Here is a 17,426-nt window from a genome sequence, read left to right on the forward strand (position 1 = left end):
TATAAAACAAAATACAGAGATGGTTATTATCTGATAATACATCCCATCGGTTGTTATTATATGTTTGTACTGTATTATTGTGCATGATGTGTACATACTATGCATAAATATGTATCATAAGTACGACACTTACGACTCGTAGATGTTATTCTAATATATTATTAATAATGATGGGGTATTGTAATTGTATATAAATAAGATCGTGACGATTAATATATTAATAATACGTATAGTGTATATATATATAATACATTTATATTATGATAAATTTTATCGTATCGCTTTGTTATGTGTGTCCATAATTATCGTACCAACTGACAGGACTGCGAGCCTGGCGAATCCATCTTGTTTTGTTTCGTTGGCGATCGACTAGTCTCCTTCCACGATTTGCCCGACTCTGCGCCTCATTGTACCGTAAACACCGTGGGATCGTTCGCGGTACTTTACCCCGTTGGCAGCGACCAAATGGATTTGCCCGAACCTGTTTAGAGACGTTTGATGTCAGCGAGCGATCGTCCCCAGCGGAGAACTTTTTGTAGGCGGATTACAAAAATAATAATAATAGTGAAAATGAGGAAGAAAAAATTTTGATATTTTCGTTACGTTTTTCGTTTTTTTTTTTTTTTTTTTTTCTAATAAATCGAGTAGCACAACGTTACAATATTGGCATGTCCGCAGTGCGATCGTTTGTAATTAAATAATTTTTTTTTCCTCAGTGTTTTTGGTGCGCACAATCGCGTAGTGCGTGGTCGTAATAAAAATGATGCAGATGCGCGTGTTGGAAATTGGTTTGCCGTTGTTGATATCGGATTTCCAACATCGAAAACATGCAGATTTGACGCTATAGTAAAAAGTAATTATCCGTACATTTTTATCGTTTCGGTCATAGGCGTTGATATTTCATCTTCACGTGGTCCGTCCATAATGACCTAATAAGTTCTATGTACCTATCCATGTTGTAGCAGATATTTGTTTACATTCACATTGGAACCGCGAGTATCTCTGAAATATTGCGATTGCAACGTATTTGTTGGGCTTTGTTTATGGTGATTAGGCGTTTAAATAAATACTCTGTGTAGACAACAAGCGGGTTGATATCACACAGAATGGATTTCTATTAACAACTTAACGTACATTTACACGTACGTACAATAATGGTTATATATTGGTAATTCTTCGTAAAAATAATAATTATTATGTCGTAATGGAATTATTATAATAGCGTGTTTCAGTGGTTTGAATTTTACTCGTGTGTCGCGTATAATTGACAAGAGATATAACCTAGAATGTCAGTGTTTACCTATTAACTATGCAACCCATTAAATTTAAGTCTTGGTTACAACTTATATATTTTTATCTAGTCCATTAAAAAAAACTATTTAGTTTTATAACTTAATAACCTACGGTGTAAATAACTACATTGCAGCTCAATAACAAACTAAGTAATTATTAGATACAATTTATTTGATAACCTTTTAATTTACTTAATAGTAATAATAACAAATTAATTTCATTTTTTAGTATATTAAACACATTAAAATTTGTCCCTTTTATTTTTTTGCCATCAATAATTTTATAAAAAGAGTAGTATAAGTTTTCCCATATAGTTGTGATATCTCAAATGTATGCATCATTTGTTTTCTGTACCTACATATTTCTATTAATAAGTAAATATTTTTGCTAATACTCAATACCTATTATAATTTATTTTATATACTTTGTAAGTATATCCGTTTATGTCTTATCAAATCTAAGAATGGTGCGATTATAAATTGAAATTGTATATAATAATATATATATATATAATATACTATTGTATATAATATAATATAATTTACTAAATATGTATTTTTCATATTGCTTGTTATTATTGTTTTTAAAGTATTATGTTAGGAGTATGTAGCAATTAATAAAAATAAATATATAGGTTATGTTTAACATAAAAACTCAATAGCTTTATATTGATAGGTTATTCTCTCTGATTAGATAAACAACCACTCTTCACAAAAACTTAAGAACTAACTTAGAAATTGTTTTTGTGAACAATAATTATTTATTTTAATAAACTTAACTCTTACCATAAATAATATAACAATATAGTGTGTTCAGCTTTGATGTTATTAGGTTAGTGGTTTATAATGTACCGCAGATTGTAAAGTTGGCATAAATTATTAGGAAATAGTTCCGAACGACTTTTGAATTACATATCACTTGGAAACCAAAGTACAATAATTCTTAATTGCTAAGTTAAAAGATTAGTAAGTGTAATTATTATTACTTACTAATGATATAATATGATAAATCTAATCGCTGATGACGTACTTAACTGCTTCTAAGAGGAATGTAGGTTTTTATTTGAGTTCAGATTTTATTTGTTTGTTGTATTTTCAAAATCAAGTAAGAAAAATAGCCCATATTTTATAAAATGTGTTTTTATTACAAATTTGTATAAAAAAAAAAATAGATACCTACATGGTTTTCTATAGTCTATAGTAAGTGATCAGAATTTGTTAATAATATTTTTCTAGCTTGGATGTTTTCATGTTAACTTAATAAAATTAATAGTTCTATCTTTGAGATATACAGGAAATGCATGTTCATTATCTATTATAATTCGTAAGTTATATTAGGGCAAAATTATTGTAATATAATTATATTTATGATTTAATGTTTTAAAGATAATTGATCAGTATGTCATAGCAATTTAATTTTCTTAGGTTGAATTATTGTTTAAGATGCATAAATGATATCTGACGGGTGATTATATTTTTTATTATAATTAATATGTTTTTTTTTTTATAGTATATCATACTAATATACATGAAACGTAAAAATATGTACCATGATGTTGTTTCTTAAGATCCTAGACTTATATTTAAATTAAAAAAAATTAAAAATTGTTGTTAAAACTATGTAAATTATTTTTCAATTTAAGGTTTACTGAAATGTTTATGCTTTGAAGTACATTTTGAATAGTGTTTCATTTAATTACATGACTAGGGCTATTCTAAACACCCCACTGTTATAATATTGAAATATTTGTAAATTCAATATTATTTGTAATGTTAAAAAAAACTTGTAGGGATGGTAGGAGGGTGTTAATAAGTTTCCTATTTTCATAAAATAACTTAACTTGCTAGATACTAAGAGTATAGAATAATGAAAACACATCACTTATGAAGTTCTGTAGGTTATTATTAATATATAATTAAATGTTAAAAACAACATGTCTGTAGCGTATTTTTCCATTTGTTCTAATTTGTAAAAACTATTTTTTTCGGGTTTTTTTGTGGTTGGCTTGTTGCTGATGGCTTATTGTCCTTGAAGGATTTCTCGCTTGTAATTGATTAAGGACCCTGTGACTGTGAGCATTACACATGGCCACCTTACGCATATAGCTACTAATCCTCTTTTTCAATTGAGATATGTAATAAAACCTGGTAAATATGAATCAATTTAAAAATAATACAATAGACAAATTATGTAGTAGGTAAATTCTTGGGTAACACTTTTAATATTAGATTCATTTTAGGGTTCATTAAAAAATGTGTTATTTGTATCTATATTAATTTTTTTTATTAACAATCCTAAAATTCTAGGCTATTAACAATTTGAGCTATTTACACCAGTTTAGTATTATTACAAGCCAAATTAATATGATGAGTCCAGTTTCTTTAAGAAACTAGTTAATTGATGACTAATGCAGATTATGGTCAAAGTGCTTCTTTAAGTTACCATTGTACCTCAAATTTAGCAAATGGGTGCCGTGCGGTTTATTAAATGTTATTGAATATTTGTTGACAATTTATTATTGTAATTTTATAATAAAATAATCTCTTTAAGGTACTGCTAGGTTAGGTAAGGTTAAGTTGTGCTTCCTGCTTCAAAATGTCATTAAAACTTTTTATTAGTTTATTCCCATCAATGTAACCTTTTTTCAAGTTAAAAAAATAAAGTTGTTAGATGTTTTTTTAAATCATAAATTGTTAGGTATTCAGTATTTGTTGTACCTATACAGGTCCAACATTTTTTAGACAATCATTTATATGACAATGAAACAAATATCAGAATATATTAATTGAAACTACAATTTTCACTATTGTTGTTATCACATGATTACTGTGTTGTTTTTTAATTCGTATGTATGTTTATAAATTAATTTTTCAAACTATTATTTTAGTGGCAAACCAAGAGCTTTGGTCCAGTTAAAACTGTTATGGAAGCTGTACAACAAACAGTCATACATCTGGACCGTCCTGCCATGCCTTCACAAGCTCAAATGGCCTATCCTCAAAGAAATCCACAAATTCATGGGTATGTAGCTTAATTTTAATAATAACTATTTAAATATAATTTTTTCAAATCTTGTTAAATAAGTAATGGTGTATGTTCTATTTAAAAAGGTTTAAAAAAATATATGTTTCATGTTAGCTCAAAATTAAATTTCAAATATTTGTTTACTCCTTGTAGTAATTTTATATTAAATGTATTGGCAAAAATAACTTATTTTATTATCTACTGTGATCAACATTTTTCTGATTCTTAAGTTGACATGATTTTGCAAAAAAAAATTCTGTACAGACTATTAAAAAAAACAGGAATATAAATGCCTTCCTAACTTATATATTTTTATTAAATTTTAATAAGAATTATTAATATTGAAATCTGTTTATGACTTTGTTTTTTAAATTTAGAAGAAATGTCAACCATGGTGTCGTTCAAGTATCAGGTGAAAATAGTCCGTACAAGACATCTTCGGCCGGTACTGGTCCAGTGCACAATAATTTTGTAGGTTACCCAGCTAATATACGATATGTTTCACAACCTGTTTACATGTCGGCCACAACAACAGCATCAAATGCCTACAGAGATGCTCCATATCATTCTAGAGCCTTAAATGTAAGTTAAAAAAACTCTATAATCATTGAAGGAATAATAAAATAGTGCTAAATGGTATCTTTGGAAATGCATGAAATAAATAAAGTGGCGATGTCCAAGTCTTAAACTCTTGATGTGTTGTGGCCACAATTGCTTACATAAGTGGGGAGAAAACTTTTTAGGCTTCAACTTTAAAATAGTCTGGATATTTTGAGAACTCATAAAATAGCTATGTCCATTTGATGAATGAGAAAATTAATCCTTTAAATTAGCATTATTTTTACTATAATGAACTTGAAAAGTTGTGCATTATTACAATGTATTATTGTACATTGATTCTTTGTTGATTTTTCAATTTTTTTTTTTCAGATATCTGATAGAGGTGTAGCACTAGGTGTCCCGTTTGAACTAGCTAGAAGTGATATGATGCCTCCTGTTGCCAGACAAAACCGTATATCATTGTTGTCGGCAACAAGTGATTACTATCAACGGAGTCGTATGCAGTGAGTACATTTTTATTTCTAACCAATTTAGTTTTTTTAATTTTGAATGTATTACTGTGTATTGCTGCAATTGAATAACAATTTTTAAAAAAACTGTTTACAGATTAGAACATTATCGAGATGAGTCGTTAAATCATAATTCACACAATACGGTTTCTATGAATTTCATGAGAGAAAGACCAGATCATGGCCCTCCACCACCTTTGAAGAAACCAAAGTTACTTCATCCAATATCACCTCAACCGCCTCTCAAAATAGATATTTCTGTATGTCGTTGGAATAATGGAGTCTGTGTAATTTTTTTGTCTAATTATAATATTTTATTTACAAATTTAGGATCCTCCTTCTACGAGTGCATACAATCCTCAAGTAGAAGCAATTTCTCCTACTGTCGATGAACCAATGCCAGAGTACAAGAAACTCAGTGATATTGCTCCAAAGTTAAATAAAATTGAAAGTGATATAAGTACCATTACCCAAGAAATTGAAGATTTAATTAAGTTAAAAGTAATTGACATAATTTATAAATATATCTACTGTAATGTTCAAATTGTATTTATGAAAAAGGAATTCTTTTTTTTTTTTTTAGGAAAATTATGAACAAAAAGAATTAAATTCAGAAGTAACTAAAATTGAACCTAAAGAGGAGGCAGATAAAGAATGCGAGGAGGAAGATCCAATGAAACATTTAACACCCGTTCAAAAAATTTATGCTTCAAACAGAGTAAGTCGTAGAAATCATGTTTTAAGTTGTAAAGTTACATTATCTACTTTTTATATAACAACTTAATAAAAAATATTTAACCTTAAAGTATGAATATTAATTTATAAACAATTTTACTTATACTATTTGCAAACTGAATAATACAAATTTATGTTTTATTATATATATATATATTTATATTTATTCCTAATTATTATTTTGTTTTATTTTTAGAAAAAGGCATATGAATCTCGAACTAGTTTAGAAAAGTTTGCTAACAAAACTGATCTTGTAAGTATTAGTTTATTAAAACTAATTCTTATTCTAATTTTTTTAACTGTTACAACAACTTCTAATTTCAGCCTTTATATAATCAACCATCGGATGCAGATGTTTATCATGAAAATCGTAGAAAGTAAGCGTTTAGAGTTTGTCATTATTTTTTAAAATATATTATTATTCGCATTAATTTATGTTTTTTTTTGTATTCATTAGGTATGCTGTATTCAAATCACGGTTATTAGAACATTTGCGGAAAAAGAAAATGGAGCAACAACAAACGAAAACTGAGATAACTGAAACTTATTCCAAATTATATAAAGAATGGATACGCAGGGTCGAGAAAGTAGAAAGCTCTCAAAAAAGAAAAGCAAAGGAAGCTAAACACCGAGAACTATTTGAAAAAGTTTTCCCAGAGTTGAGAAAGCAACGAGAAGATAAGGAAAGATTTAACAGGGTTGGTGCTCGTATAAAAAGTGAAGCTGATTTAGAAGAAATTATGGATGGATTACAAGAACAAGAGGTAAAAATATTAGTTTAGAAATACTTTAGAAGGTTTTTCAAATAATAAAATTGATGTTTAATATAGATGGAAGACAAAAAGATGAGATCGTATGCTGTTATACCTCCATTAATGTTGGACCCTCATGAACGTCATTTAACATACTTGAATAACAACGGACTTGTGTTGGACTATAAAACTGAGTACAATGAAACAAAATATATCAATATTTGGACTCAGCAAGAAAAAGATGTGTTCAAAGATCGTTTTATTGCTCATCCTAAGAATTTTGGTGCGATTGCATCATACTTGGATAAAAAATGCCCAGCCGATTGTGTTAAATATTATTATCTTAGCAAGCCCAAAGAAGAGTACAAAAGACTTTTGCGTTAGTACAATGCTATTTTGTTGTTTTTTATCATGTTATTCAGCTTGATTTTTTTTCAAGCATTTTTACATAAAAGTAAATTTTAATTACATCAGAAGTGCAATCAACTTGTGATTAAAATTTTAGATTTGGTTAAATTTTTTTATCACATACGTGCATACCTCTTAAGGATTTTAATTTTGTTTTGTTTTACAGGCAAAGCTAAGTGGCAAGCACGACGCCGTACTGCTCAAAATCGGACGCCGGCTAGTAGCTCCTTAAATTCGTTGGACATATTAAATTCAACGTCTATCGGTGTCACTACACGGCTTCAAAGAGAACGTCAAGGTAGTGAAGCTGCATCATCAAGTATAGCTCATGTGTCCGTAGCTCACAATCCTTTACCTGATAATGAAGAAACTCCAGCTCCTACTGAAACACCGAATACTATTGAACAAGATATGAATGATGTAACAGAGTGTCAAACAGGAAACCTGCCAACTAACAAAAGTGAAACAAATGAATGTGTGTCCAATTTGGTTAAGTCGCCTGTGCCTTCACATACTAGGTGAATTTATCATAGTAATTGGTTTATTTTTAGTAAATATTGGACCAGTAAGGTTTAGTAATTTATGTAATTTGAAAATATCACAATGCTTTTATGGTTTCTTATAATTTAATGTTTTGTTATTTAAAAGTTTCTATTTTATAAAGCAACAAATCGGTTTGTTATTTGTTAACTTCCAAGGCTTGATTTTACTAACAATTGTAATCACGTAACACCAACAAGCCAATTTTAGGCGGCAAATGACTAACCTTGCAATTGAAATTGGGCCCAAAGGATTAAAACCTGAATGCACCATTTGAATTCATTCATCCTATGTTGTGTTGTTTCTTATCTCAATAATACTTTTATTTACCAACATCTAAAACCACTGAAATATTTAACTAAAAAGTAACATTTCAACACGGGGTTTTTATAGCAAAAAAACATTACACAATGCAGCTTAAATATAAAAAATATTTAAATAAAAGTTTGGATCTTGCCATATGACAACGCTAGTAGGCGCTAATGGGTTAATTTAATTTTGATTCATACACTAATAAATAATAAGTTAGTATTTATTATTAGAGCCTCTAAAAATAATACCTATTTTATATTGTACACTGTAAATGTTACTCATTAGATACACATTTTTTTTATACAATCATAAAAATGAAATTAATCTGTTAAAAATTCTTATTATCTATTATAATTTGTTTAGTGAAATGAAATCAGAATCAAAAAAGAAAGAAAGACGAAAAGATGACAAACAAAAAGGAGAAAATACAAGTACAACGGACGAAGAATTAATGGATTCTCGACGTAAGTGTCATTTTTACATTAAAATACAATACATTTTGAACAATAATAAGATTCATATAATAATAGAAAAGCAGAAATTCATAAAGCAGAAAATTACACATACATAATTTATTATTTGTATATTTTTATAATTGATATTCAAAGAGAATGAGTATGTAATCGATAAACATATTTTTTTTTACATACAATTTTTTCTCGAATTTTTAAATAAAAAAAAAAAAACATACATTTTATTTAGTTGCTATTTAATAAACACTGGTGTCTCATCTATAATAGTTTTCTGTCACCAATAAAATAAATCCACTCTGAACAATATGCAGGGGCCAGCCCATGTTTTTCAAACTATTTATTTTTAATTAAATGAACAATTTCATCTATATGATTTGTGAAATTTGTCAACATTTTAAATGATTAAAACATTACATTATATTATTTAAACATTTTTAGGGTGCTGATGCAATGAAATATTGTGAATGAACATAACCAAATATGTTAATTGTACAATTTAAATAGTCTACATTCTAGTTATGTGTATTGTGGAAAGCGATTAAAGTTAAACAATTGGTACAAAATTACATTTGATTACAATTTCTAACACAATTAGCTTAAGAGTTAGTAGTGTGAAACACTATATTCATTAGTTGTTTTACATACAAATTACGAGCTATTTATTTTACAATACTTTCTGTGTTTATGGACAAAGTAGTAACTCGGAAACTTTGAACCGCACTGTCTGCATGGATAATATTGGACTGATGAATTTTTTTCATCTATTTTGTTATTTATAAAATGTGTGTTGATATGTCTACTTACGTGTTTTTCGTAACAGTTTTTATTTTTAAAAAAGTGATGGCAATATTCACAGCAAAACAGTTTACTCGATGTCGATTGTTTTTGTTTGAGGTTTTGATAATTTTCATTTAATACTCTATAAAATTGAACTGGCCCATCACAGCTAGCTACGTCCAATATTATATTTTTATTTTTTACCGGTGGCTTGAAGTTAGAACTCTCCGATATTTTCAATGTTCTGTTCTCATTCGGTCGTTGTATCGTAGTGGAATTGGCACAAGACGGAAATTTTGCTATTGGCTTTATTATATTCTGATCCCTTGTTTTGAAAAACGCCTCACATAACTCGGATGCATGCGGCATGTGTAAAGTGTGTGCCGCTAACATAACCGAATGAATATTACTATTATTTACGTCTAGTATTCCCGTATAAATATAATTTAAAATAATTGAAAAAGTATCATCTGTGATGTTGCCGGGTAAAATTATTTTATTCTCATCACAGTTTTTTAATGACCTAAAGTAACCGCTGTATTTTATGAGCATTTCTCGATGAGTAAAAAAAACGCGTGTTTTGTTTTGAAGTGGTGATGTAGTGTAAACCGATAAATCAGGTGCGATTAAAGGATACATGATTGTTGGTGGTGATATTACGAAACTGATTGAATGGTTTTTGCTTTTGAATTATTTAAATCTCGAGCCCTGTCGACAGCGCTCTCTATACAACATTTTAAGTTGCTTCTCATTCAGCAATATTTGCTATGTTGTTATCCGTTATTTACCTTTTATCTCCCTCGAGATTTGCTTTAACCTTAATTAATTTACCATTTTGAATCCCATCGTAAAAAAAAAATATAACAATAAAATAATAACGATGCTGTGATGTATTTTCATTTACTAAATGTCCAATTCAATTAACAAATCAAATAATTGTTTAACTAATAAAAATCCTCAGTTTTTTTTAAAAATAATTTTTTTGATGTTTATTTCGAAATTAGAAGTTCACTTTTTTAGTTATATTTTTTGTAATATTTGGCTTTTGAGTCGGGACTACTGCAGACTAGCTATAGGACAAAGATTGGCGTTTTGGTAATGATTGATAAATTACATTTTAAATGTTGAAATGATGTAGATTTTTTCGTATGTAATTAATTACGGTTGTTATGATTAAGTAATTGTTGTTTACTGGGAAATAGCTGATTATGGAATTTCTATCTTGTTTGTTTAATTAAATTAAAATTAAACATAAAAGTTTGAAATAAACTTGTTTGTTTTTATAAAAGAGATTACAGTTAATTACGTTATCCATTTAAAATTCCATGTTGATTTATTATAAAACATAGTATTTATCAGACATTATCAAATTATTATTTTTTATGTGCAGAGATCAAAAAGTATGTGTGTGTTTGCATAAAAGCTTACACACTTCAATGACTTTATTCCCTCGAGAATATAAGTAGCCATTTCAATTACGCTACACTAAATTGGGGTTGCTTACAACCCCTTAGTCTCTAGAGACTTGCGAGAATGATGCTTACTACATCAGTGTTTATAATACATCAGTTAATAACTAAATTAAATTGTACTAATCTCTCTTGGTCAATGATAATGAATAATAATAAAGCTTAATATGTATTAATGATACAAACAAATTATTTTAATGTTGATTAAAAACTAATTGCAAGCTTATTAATTTAACAAAACAAGCTAGAAGTACACTTCTAAAAATGTTTTGCACTCTTCCGTAGATAAATTGAATATTATATATAATGTTTGTTGTAAATTTTTATTCGACACATTATAAAACCATGTTTACTGAGGTTATGTTTTAATTTATATTGGTTGCACTATAATAATATGAATTGTGACATTTTTCGATTTAGTGACTGTTTTGTTTTAGATGAAGGTGGGACAAAAGGAGATGTTCCTAAAGGGATTTGTGCTGTTTGTAAAGCAGAAAATGTAGCTTGTCCCAGAACTCTGAATCCATCCGATGCTGCTCAATACGGTGTTAAGCCCGAAGATATCAAACCGGGTGCTCGAGTTTGCAATACATGTCGTTGCAAGGTGGTCAGGTCTCAGAATCGACGTGTCATCTATTGTCCTTTGCCGTCTTGTCCAACCGTTCAATCTAATAGTAGGCGACCCGTGAAAAGGTTACGTCCATTACCCGCAAAGTGGACTACCGCTCAAGATATTATTGCTTCCGAGTTTCGTAAGTATACAGTTGTTAACATATTTGTAATATTTACTATTTTTTTTAATGGTTGTTTTATTTTTCTTAAACAATTTATAGAAATAAGTCCAACAACGACTAAGTGTTGCTCGGCTTGTTTTAATCGCATACAAAGACGTTTAATGGCTCTTGGAGTTGTAGGAACAACGAACAACATGAGTACAGATAGTTTGGACGGATGGACCGACGAAGAAACCAACGCGTTAAAAAAAGGAATTCGTGAACACGGCACACGTTGGAGCGAAATCAGCAAATTGGTCGGGCCGAACAAAAGCCATTACCAGTGTAAAGAGTTTTATTTTAGTTTCAGAAAGAAATTGGGATTAGACCTCTTAGTCCAAGAGTACAAAAAGGTAATAATTATAATATGAATAATCTTTTTGTTTGGTAATGTATTGGAAATATATTTTTTCTTTTCATGTGTAGACGAATGGAAGTGAACAGAAACCAGCCTTAACCGACGAAGAGGAATCAGGTTCGAGCACTTCAAGCTGTGATGAGACCAATCTTGTATTGTGTGACAGTGACACTCAAAGTGCACCGTCGCCAACAAACACTTTACCTCGATCATCTCCCTCAAGAGAAACTATTAGTCCTTCTCAAGCAAAATTGACTATCGTTAAGGAATCGAGAGTTGACAGTGAGGGAACTAGTCGTTCAGTCGTTATTAAAGAAGATTATGACAGTTCAGCAACGGAGACTGCTGACGAAGGCACTGGTGGTACAGCTGAAAATGAATCCAACGTTATGCAACATTCCATTAACGAATCCGATAAAAAAGATAAAAACTTGACTGATTTAAGTGTATCTGATATACTATGTGATGTGATTGAAAAGCAGTTCACTAAAGAACATGTGTCTAATCGTGAAGTGAGTACTTATTATGTTTTTTTATTTTTTTAATAATTTAATATATATTTTTTTATCTTACTAACAGAAAGAAAATGGATCAATGCCCACTATATCTTCAATTCTTTTAGACCCAGAATATCCGATTAAAGATCGTATATCTGGGTCTAACAACGAGATGAAGCAGTCGATGGCGACTATATCGGTTGTTCCACCTAGAGAACATCATCATAATAAAGACGGCTTGGTTGTTGTGCAAGTTCAGTCTTCAAAAGTTTCAGACGTCAGAGTATCTGAAGGTGTAACTCTCGATTTAAGTATCAAACGCCCAAGAGAAGGAGATGCCTATGCAGACCCGCCTCCAATCAAACACGCACAGCCTCCACCACCACCTGGCGCCATGTACCGACCGCCGCCAACACAAATACACGAAACTAGTTCATTTTATTCTCCACAGGTTTGTCACTATATAAACTTTTTCATAGCTGTATGTTGCAATAAATACATGTGTTCTCTTTTAGTTTGCAGAATTGGGACGATGTGGTAAACAAGGTGAGATATATTGGACAAAGTTGTCGCCGGCCAATAACCATGTTATGGTTCATCCGTCTCAATCTATTCCTCATGTAACTGTCAAACAGACTTCTCATATAAAATTACCTAATAAGGTATGTTGATTAGATCGAAATAGTTATTCAGTGTAATAATTAATTGAATTTAATTGTTATTTTAGGTAACATCACCTCAGTTGACTGTTGCAAATGTAGTATCATCAAAGTTGTCTCCAAATATGTTAAACAATTCAAAAGCAACAGGCTCCATAATGCATGGTACTCCCGTTTCTGCCGCTACTCTATACATGCCTTCTCAGTCAAATCGTTATTCTCAGCCGTCGCAAGCGTCGGGAGGTTCTATTACTCAGGGAACTCCAGTTCATCAACGCATGTTACACAACAGCCAAAACATCAATCCGGATTATTATCAAAAACGTAATCCACAACCTCAATACCAATCCAGACAGCCCCATTTCAGTGAACAAAGACAAATTATCATGAATGACTATATAACATCTCAGCAAATGCATTCTAATGTTGCCGCCCAATTCCCACGAGCCCAAAAACCTCCTCCCGTTACCAGTCCCATGTATTATCAACCAACTCGTCAAGGTGTCATACAGCGTCATAACACTGCCCCTAAAGTCACTTCTCCGCAAAGTTACCCACCAGGACATGAAGCGTTAGGATCTCTGGTGGATGTGGCAATAAGACAACCGAGTTTACCCGTGCCCTTGACTCATCCAGATGATCGGCACAGAGAACAAGAACGGTTTGTGAGAGGATCTCCGGTGCCAAAAATATACAGGGAGCAACAAAGACAGGAGCTAATACAGAGAGAACGGGAAATGGTTGTCCAAAGAGAGCGCGAAATGCAAGCAGTAGCTCAAATCAGAGAACAACAGCAAAGAGAACAGTACATGAGGGATAAACAAATGATGCAGCATAGACTTACGCCAGAGCAGCATTCAAGAATGGTTGTTTCATTTCAACAGCAGCAGCGGCAACAAGAACAGTCCAGAGGGATGCAAATACCATCAACAGCGTCGTCGTTTCAACAGTCCAGATCTAACACCCCCGTATCTAGGCATCAAGAACCACCATCAAACATGCAGAGGTATGTTAGAATTTGTTTTCCTAATAAGTATTATTTATAAAAATCAATCTATAATTGATCATAAACATATAGTTAAATCATAGGCTCGGAATAAACTATTTACAGAGAATTATTGTCAAATTGTAGTTATAGGATGTTTTTTTTAATGTTTGTTTTAAATTCGTCAGATTATTTTTCATGTTACATTTAAATTTCATTTGATATTCATTTTATAAAACTGCATTTTTTTTCTCTGTGAAGAATTTATCATATTTTTATGTTTTTAAATTTATATAATAATTAATATTAACACATATTTATTAGTAGGGATAGTGGTGCTGGTGGTAGACTTTCAAGACAAGGTATGGAACATGCGTTGACTGCAGCTAATTTAATTGATGCTATTATTACTCATCAAATTAATCAGAGTAACGACGGAAGTGGCCATCCCCCTAATTCTACACCGGCGACTAGTCAAGTACACGTTCAACAACAGCGAGCTGGCGATAAACTATTTCAAGTAAGTGTTATTTTATTTTAAAGAATTAATAGTTGAAATGAATTTTAATAATTTTTTCCTTTGGAAATCTGTGTAGTTAAAACATTTTCAATAATAAATTCTGGTACCAAAAAAATATACATATTAGGTCTTGGTTATAGTAAAAAAGTTATCAACTGTAATAATAACTTTTATTCAATAATCATTAAAAGCATAAAACAAATTACGATCTTTCAATTTGTTATTGCTATTGAATACTAATTCTGTCAAAGACTTCAAATGTTAATTAGTGTCAAAAATGATAATCATGTCTGAAATTTTATAAATACTGCGCAAAAAATTAATTTCTGTAATAAATCTTTTCCAGGCATTCCCAGAGGCTAATGAAAAGCCTGCGGTAAAACCTCGAGGTAGTCCAGATATTGTTGGCCGACCCGGTGAACAACTATATTCTGCAGAACATTCTTTCAAAGAATACCCAGGGTCTTATATGGTGGCCGCCACGGCGTACGAACCACATACTTGGAAGTTACGACGTGCTCTTCAGCAAAAAGAATGTGAACAACAGATGAAGGACGATAACAACAGGGTGCGCTTTTATCCGACTCAAGCGGACATACCGTTATCGCCTCTAGATTATGTAAAAAACAGAATAGTCGAAGTCATGCGAACTTCCGACGACGACAACAAAACCGAACAGGCGTACACTTATCCATTCTCGACCGCTATCAATATGTCAACGTCGGCCGTACAGAAAAACAATGAAACGTCGGACACCAATATCGGCGGTAGTGGCGGCAGCGGAGGCGGGGGCGGTGGCAGCGGTGGTGGAAATGGTGCTCCTACATTAACTGCCCAGTATGAACCAATGTCTGACGAGGACTAACACTTCTGTAACACAGGGTATGAATATGTGTTGATAAGATTTTTACGTTTAAAAATCTAGTCGTTTCTTTTTTTGTGTAATATTTTTTAACAAAAACAAATATACTCTTGAAGTGTGTTAAGTATTTTTTTTAAATATACGTTTCAGAAAGAGGAACCGCATCTTAATCGCGACCGAAATAAAAACAAGAGATCTGTACTTTTGATATGTTCAGGATTTTGTTTTCACATTTGGTTCTGTTCTGTTCTTGTTTTAATTTTGACTAGTGAAAGTTGTTTAAATTTAAAATTTTCCATTGATACTTTAAAAAAAAAAAACTATTTAATTCTGGAAAACTAAACATCGATTGGTTGACACAAATAAGCTCATTATTATTTTAACTCATTCAAATTATCACGCGGTTCAATATTTAAAAAAGTAATTTCTTTTACTTTGTATTCTTATTAAAATATATATACTTATATAATAAATGGAATCTAATAGTGTAATTGTTCTGAAAATAAAATGTTTTTACAGCAACCGTAAATGTTTAAGTAGAAACATTTAATATACCTATTAAATATTTAAAACACATTTAGATGTAAATCTTAAACTGCCACGTTTTTTAAATTTTGGTCGGATAAATTTATATTTTTGTTAATGTAAAATGCATTCTTCAACATAATCATGGGATTCCATAATTCTCATCAAATTCGCAAAAGAAGTGTCTAGACTATTATAGATGTATTTTGAGAAGTACAAAAATAATTAAAATTGCTAACTATGTGACTTTTTTTTATTAAATTTTTACATTTGAACTTTTAAGATATTATCTATAAACAATAATTTTAAAATGTAATTTGAAAGTCAATTTGATAACAATTTGTCGTTTTAAGTAAATATTTTTATTTTATTGATTTAAGTTATTTCTTGGTAAAAAAAAAAAATATTCAATTTTTGTTGCATATTTTTTTTGTATTATGTTATAGTTATCGTGTCAACCAATTGGTTTTATTTTATTATTAAGATAAACATATTTTACCTTTTTTAACAGTAAAAATAAAAAAAAAAAACAATTTACTAATTGTAGTATTTATTTTGTTAAACAGTCTTATGTTTGATGTGTATATTAAAAATGTATTACGATTATAATTGTGTAAATTGTTTCATATATTTTAATAATATTTAAGAATATATAAAATGTATAATATTCCCTCCAATTTTTATTCGTCTGTTTTTTTTCTTTAGGCATACAAATGTAAATATTAGAGTATTAGCATATATTACTTTTGTAATCATTTTATTTATTTTTTATTATATATATATATTTTTTTTTTAATGTTGAACATTTGTAATTAATGGTAATTGTGTGTATATACATATAAATTGCAATATTTTTAGTCTTGAATTAACAATATTTGTATCTTTGTAAATTTAGTACGACATAAGTTGGAGGATATAAAATTAAAAAATACCTAACAGTTGTGATAAATATTTGATATTGACCTAATATTTTAGGTATTTGTTATCCGAATGAATAATAAATGTGATGATACCAATCATATTTTTTACATCAATGTTTTGAATTTAAAAAGTTCTTTACTTATCGTTCTAAATATTATTATAATAAAGCTACAGTTCGGCGACAAACACAAGGAATTGTGTTTTCCGCCACCTTTGGCTTGACTTTTGAGTTGTTAAAAGTTAAAATCACATTGGCCAAGTGTTTGTTTAGGGTTGAAGGTGAGGTTTGGTTTGGTTTTTACACATTGCCTCGTTGTTTGTCTTCAACAGCTCTTTGTCACACAATATTTTTCAATGTTAAACTAACGGTGAGCTGTGATCGATACCAATGACTTGAGATTGTTTCTTAGTCCATCTCGAGAATGGAAAAATTAAAATATTAACTATGTTGTTATTAATATATTAATAATAAC

At 30.0% G+C, this 17,426-nt stretch overlaps 1 protein-coding gene across 6 annotated transcripts; it reads left to right on the top strand.

The window, feature by feature from the left end:
* The first annotated feature begins 609 nt into the window (after window positions 1-609).
* Window positions 610-17,060, top strand: LOC126847091 (uncharacterized). Of its 6 annotated transcripts, XM_050587127.1 has the most exons (22): window positions 610-853; window positions 4,181-4,314; window positions 4,695-4,899; window positions 5,248-5,381; window positions 5,485-5,647; window positions 5,718-5,888; window positions 5,971-6,105; window positions 6,319-6,375; window positions 6,447-6,499; window positions 6,580-6,886; window positions 6,953-7,253; window positions 7,449-7,800; window positions 8,498-8,598; window positions 11,291-11,605; window positions 11,687-11,979; window positions 12,053-12,496; window positions 12,564-12,932; window positions 12,997-13,143; window positions 13,209-14,146; window positions 14,450-14,645; window positions 14,992-15,527; window positions 15,658-17,060. In XM_050587127.1, exons 2-21 carry the CDS (start codon window positions 4,217-4,219, stop codon window positions 15,508-15,510), a joined length of 5,298 nt encoding a protein of 1,765 aa, XP_050443084.1. In that variant the 5' UTR covers window positions 610-853; window positions 4,181-4,216; the 3' UTR covers window positions 15,511-15,527; window positions 15,658-17,060. The 6 variants fall into 6 exon arrangements, with proteins under 6 accessions (XP_050443084.1, XP_050443083.1, XP_050443088.1 ...); XM_050587126.1 differs by having other exon boundaries at window positions 14,992-17,060; XM_050587131.1 differs by having other exon boundaries at window positions 14,453-14,645; window positions 14,992-17,060.
* Window positions 17,061-17,426: the final 366 nt, after the last annotated feature.

The sequence above is a fragment of the Adelges cooleyi genome, unplaced genomic scaffold, assembly GCF_023614345.1.
Source record: "Adelges cooleyi isolate 19-005CV unplaced genomic scaffold, UGA_ACOO_1.1 ACOO_flye_CR_arks_rails_tigmint_CR_PRNA_9, whole genome shotgun sequence".
Classification (NCBI taxonomy): Eukaryota; Metazoa; Arthropoda; class Insecta; order Hemiptera; family Adelgidae; genus Adelges; species Adelges cooleyi.

Coding starts and splice junctions, on each gene's coding strand:
- LOC126847091 (XM_050587126.1), top strand. CDS start 4,217: ATGGAAGCTGTACAACAAACAGTCATACATCTGGACCGTCCTGCCATG. Junction 12,933..12,996: donor GTTCATTTTATTCTCCACAG/GTTTGTCACTAT, acceptor GTTCTCTTTTAG/TTTGCAGAATTGGGACGATG. Junction 14,147..14,449: donor CCACCATCAAACATGCAGAG/GTATGTTAGAAT, acceptor CATATTTATTAG/TAGGGATAGTGGTGCTGGTG.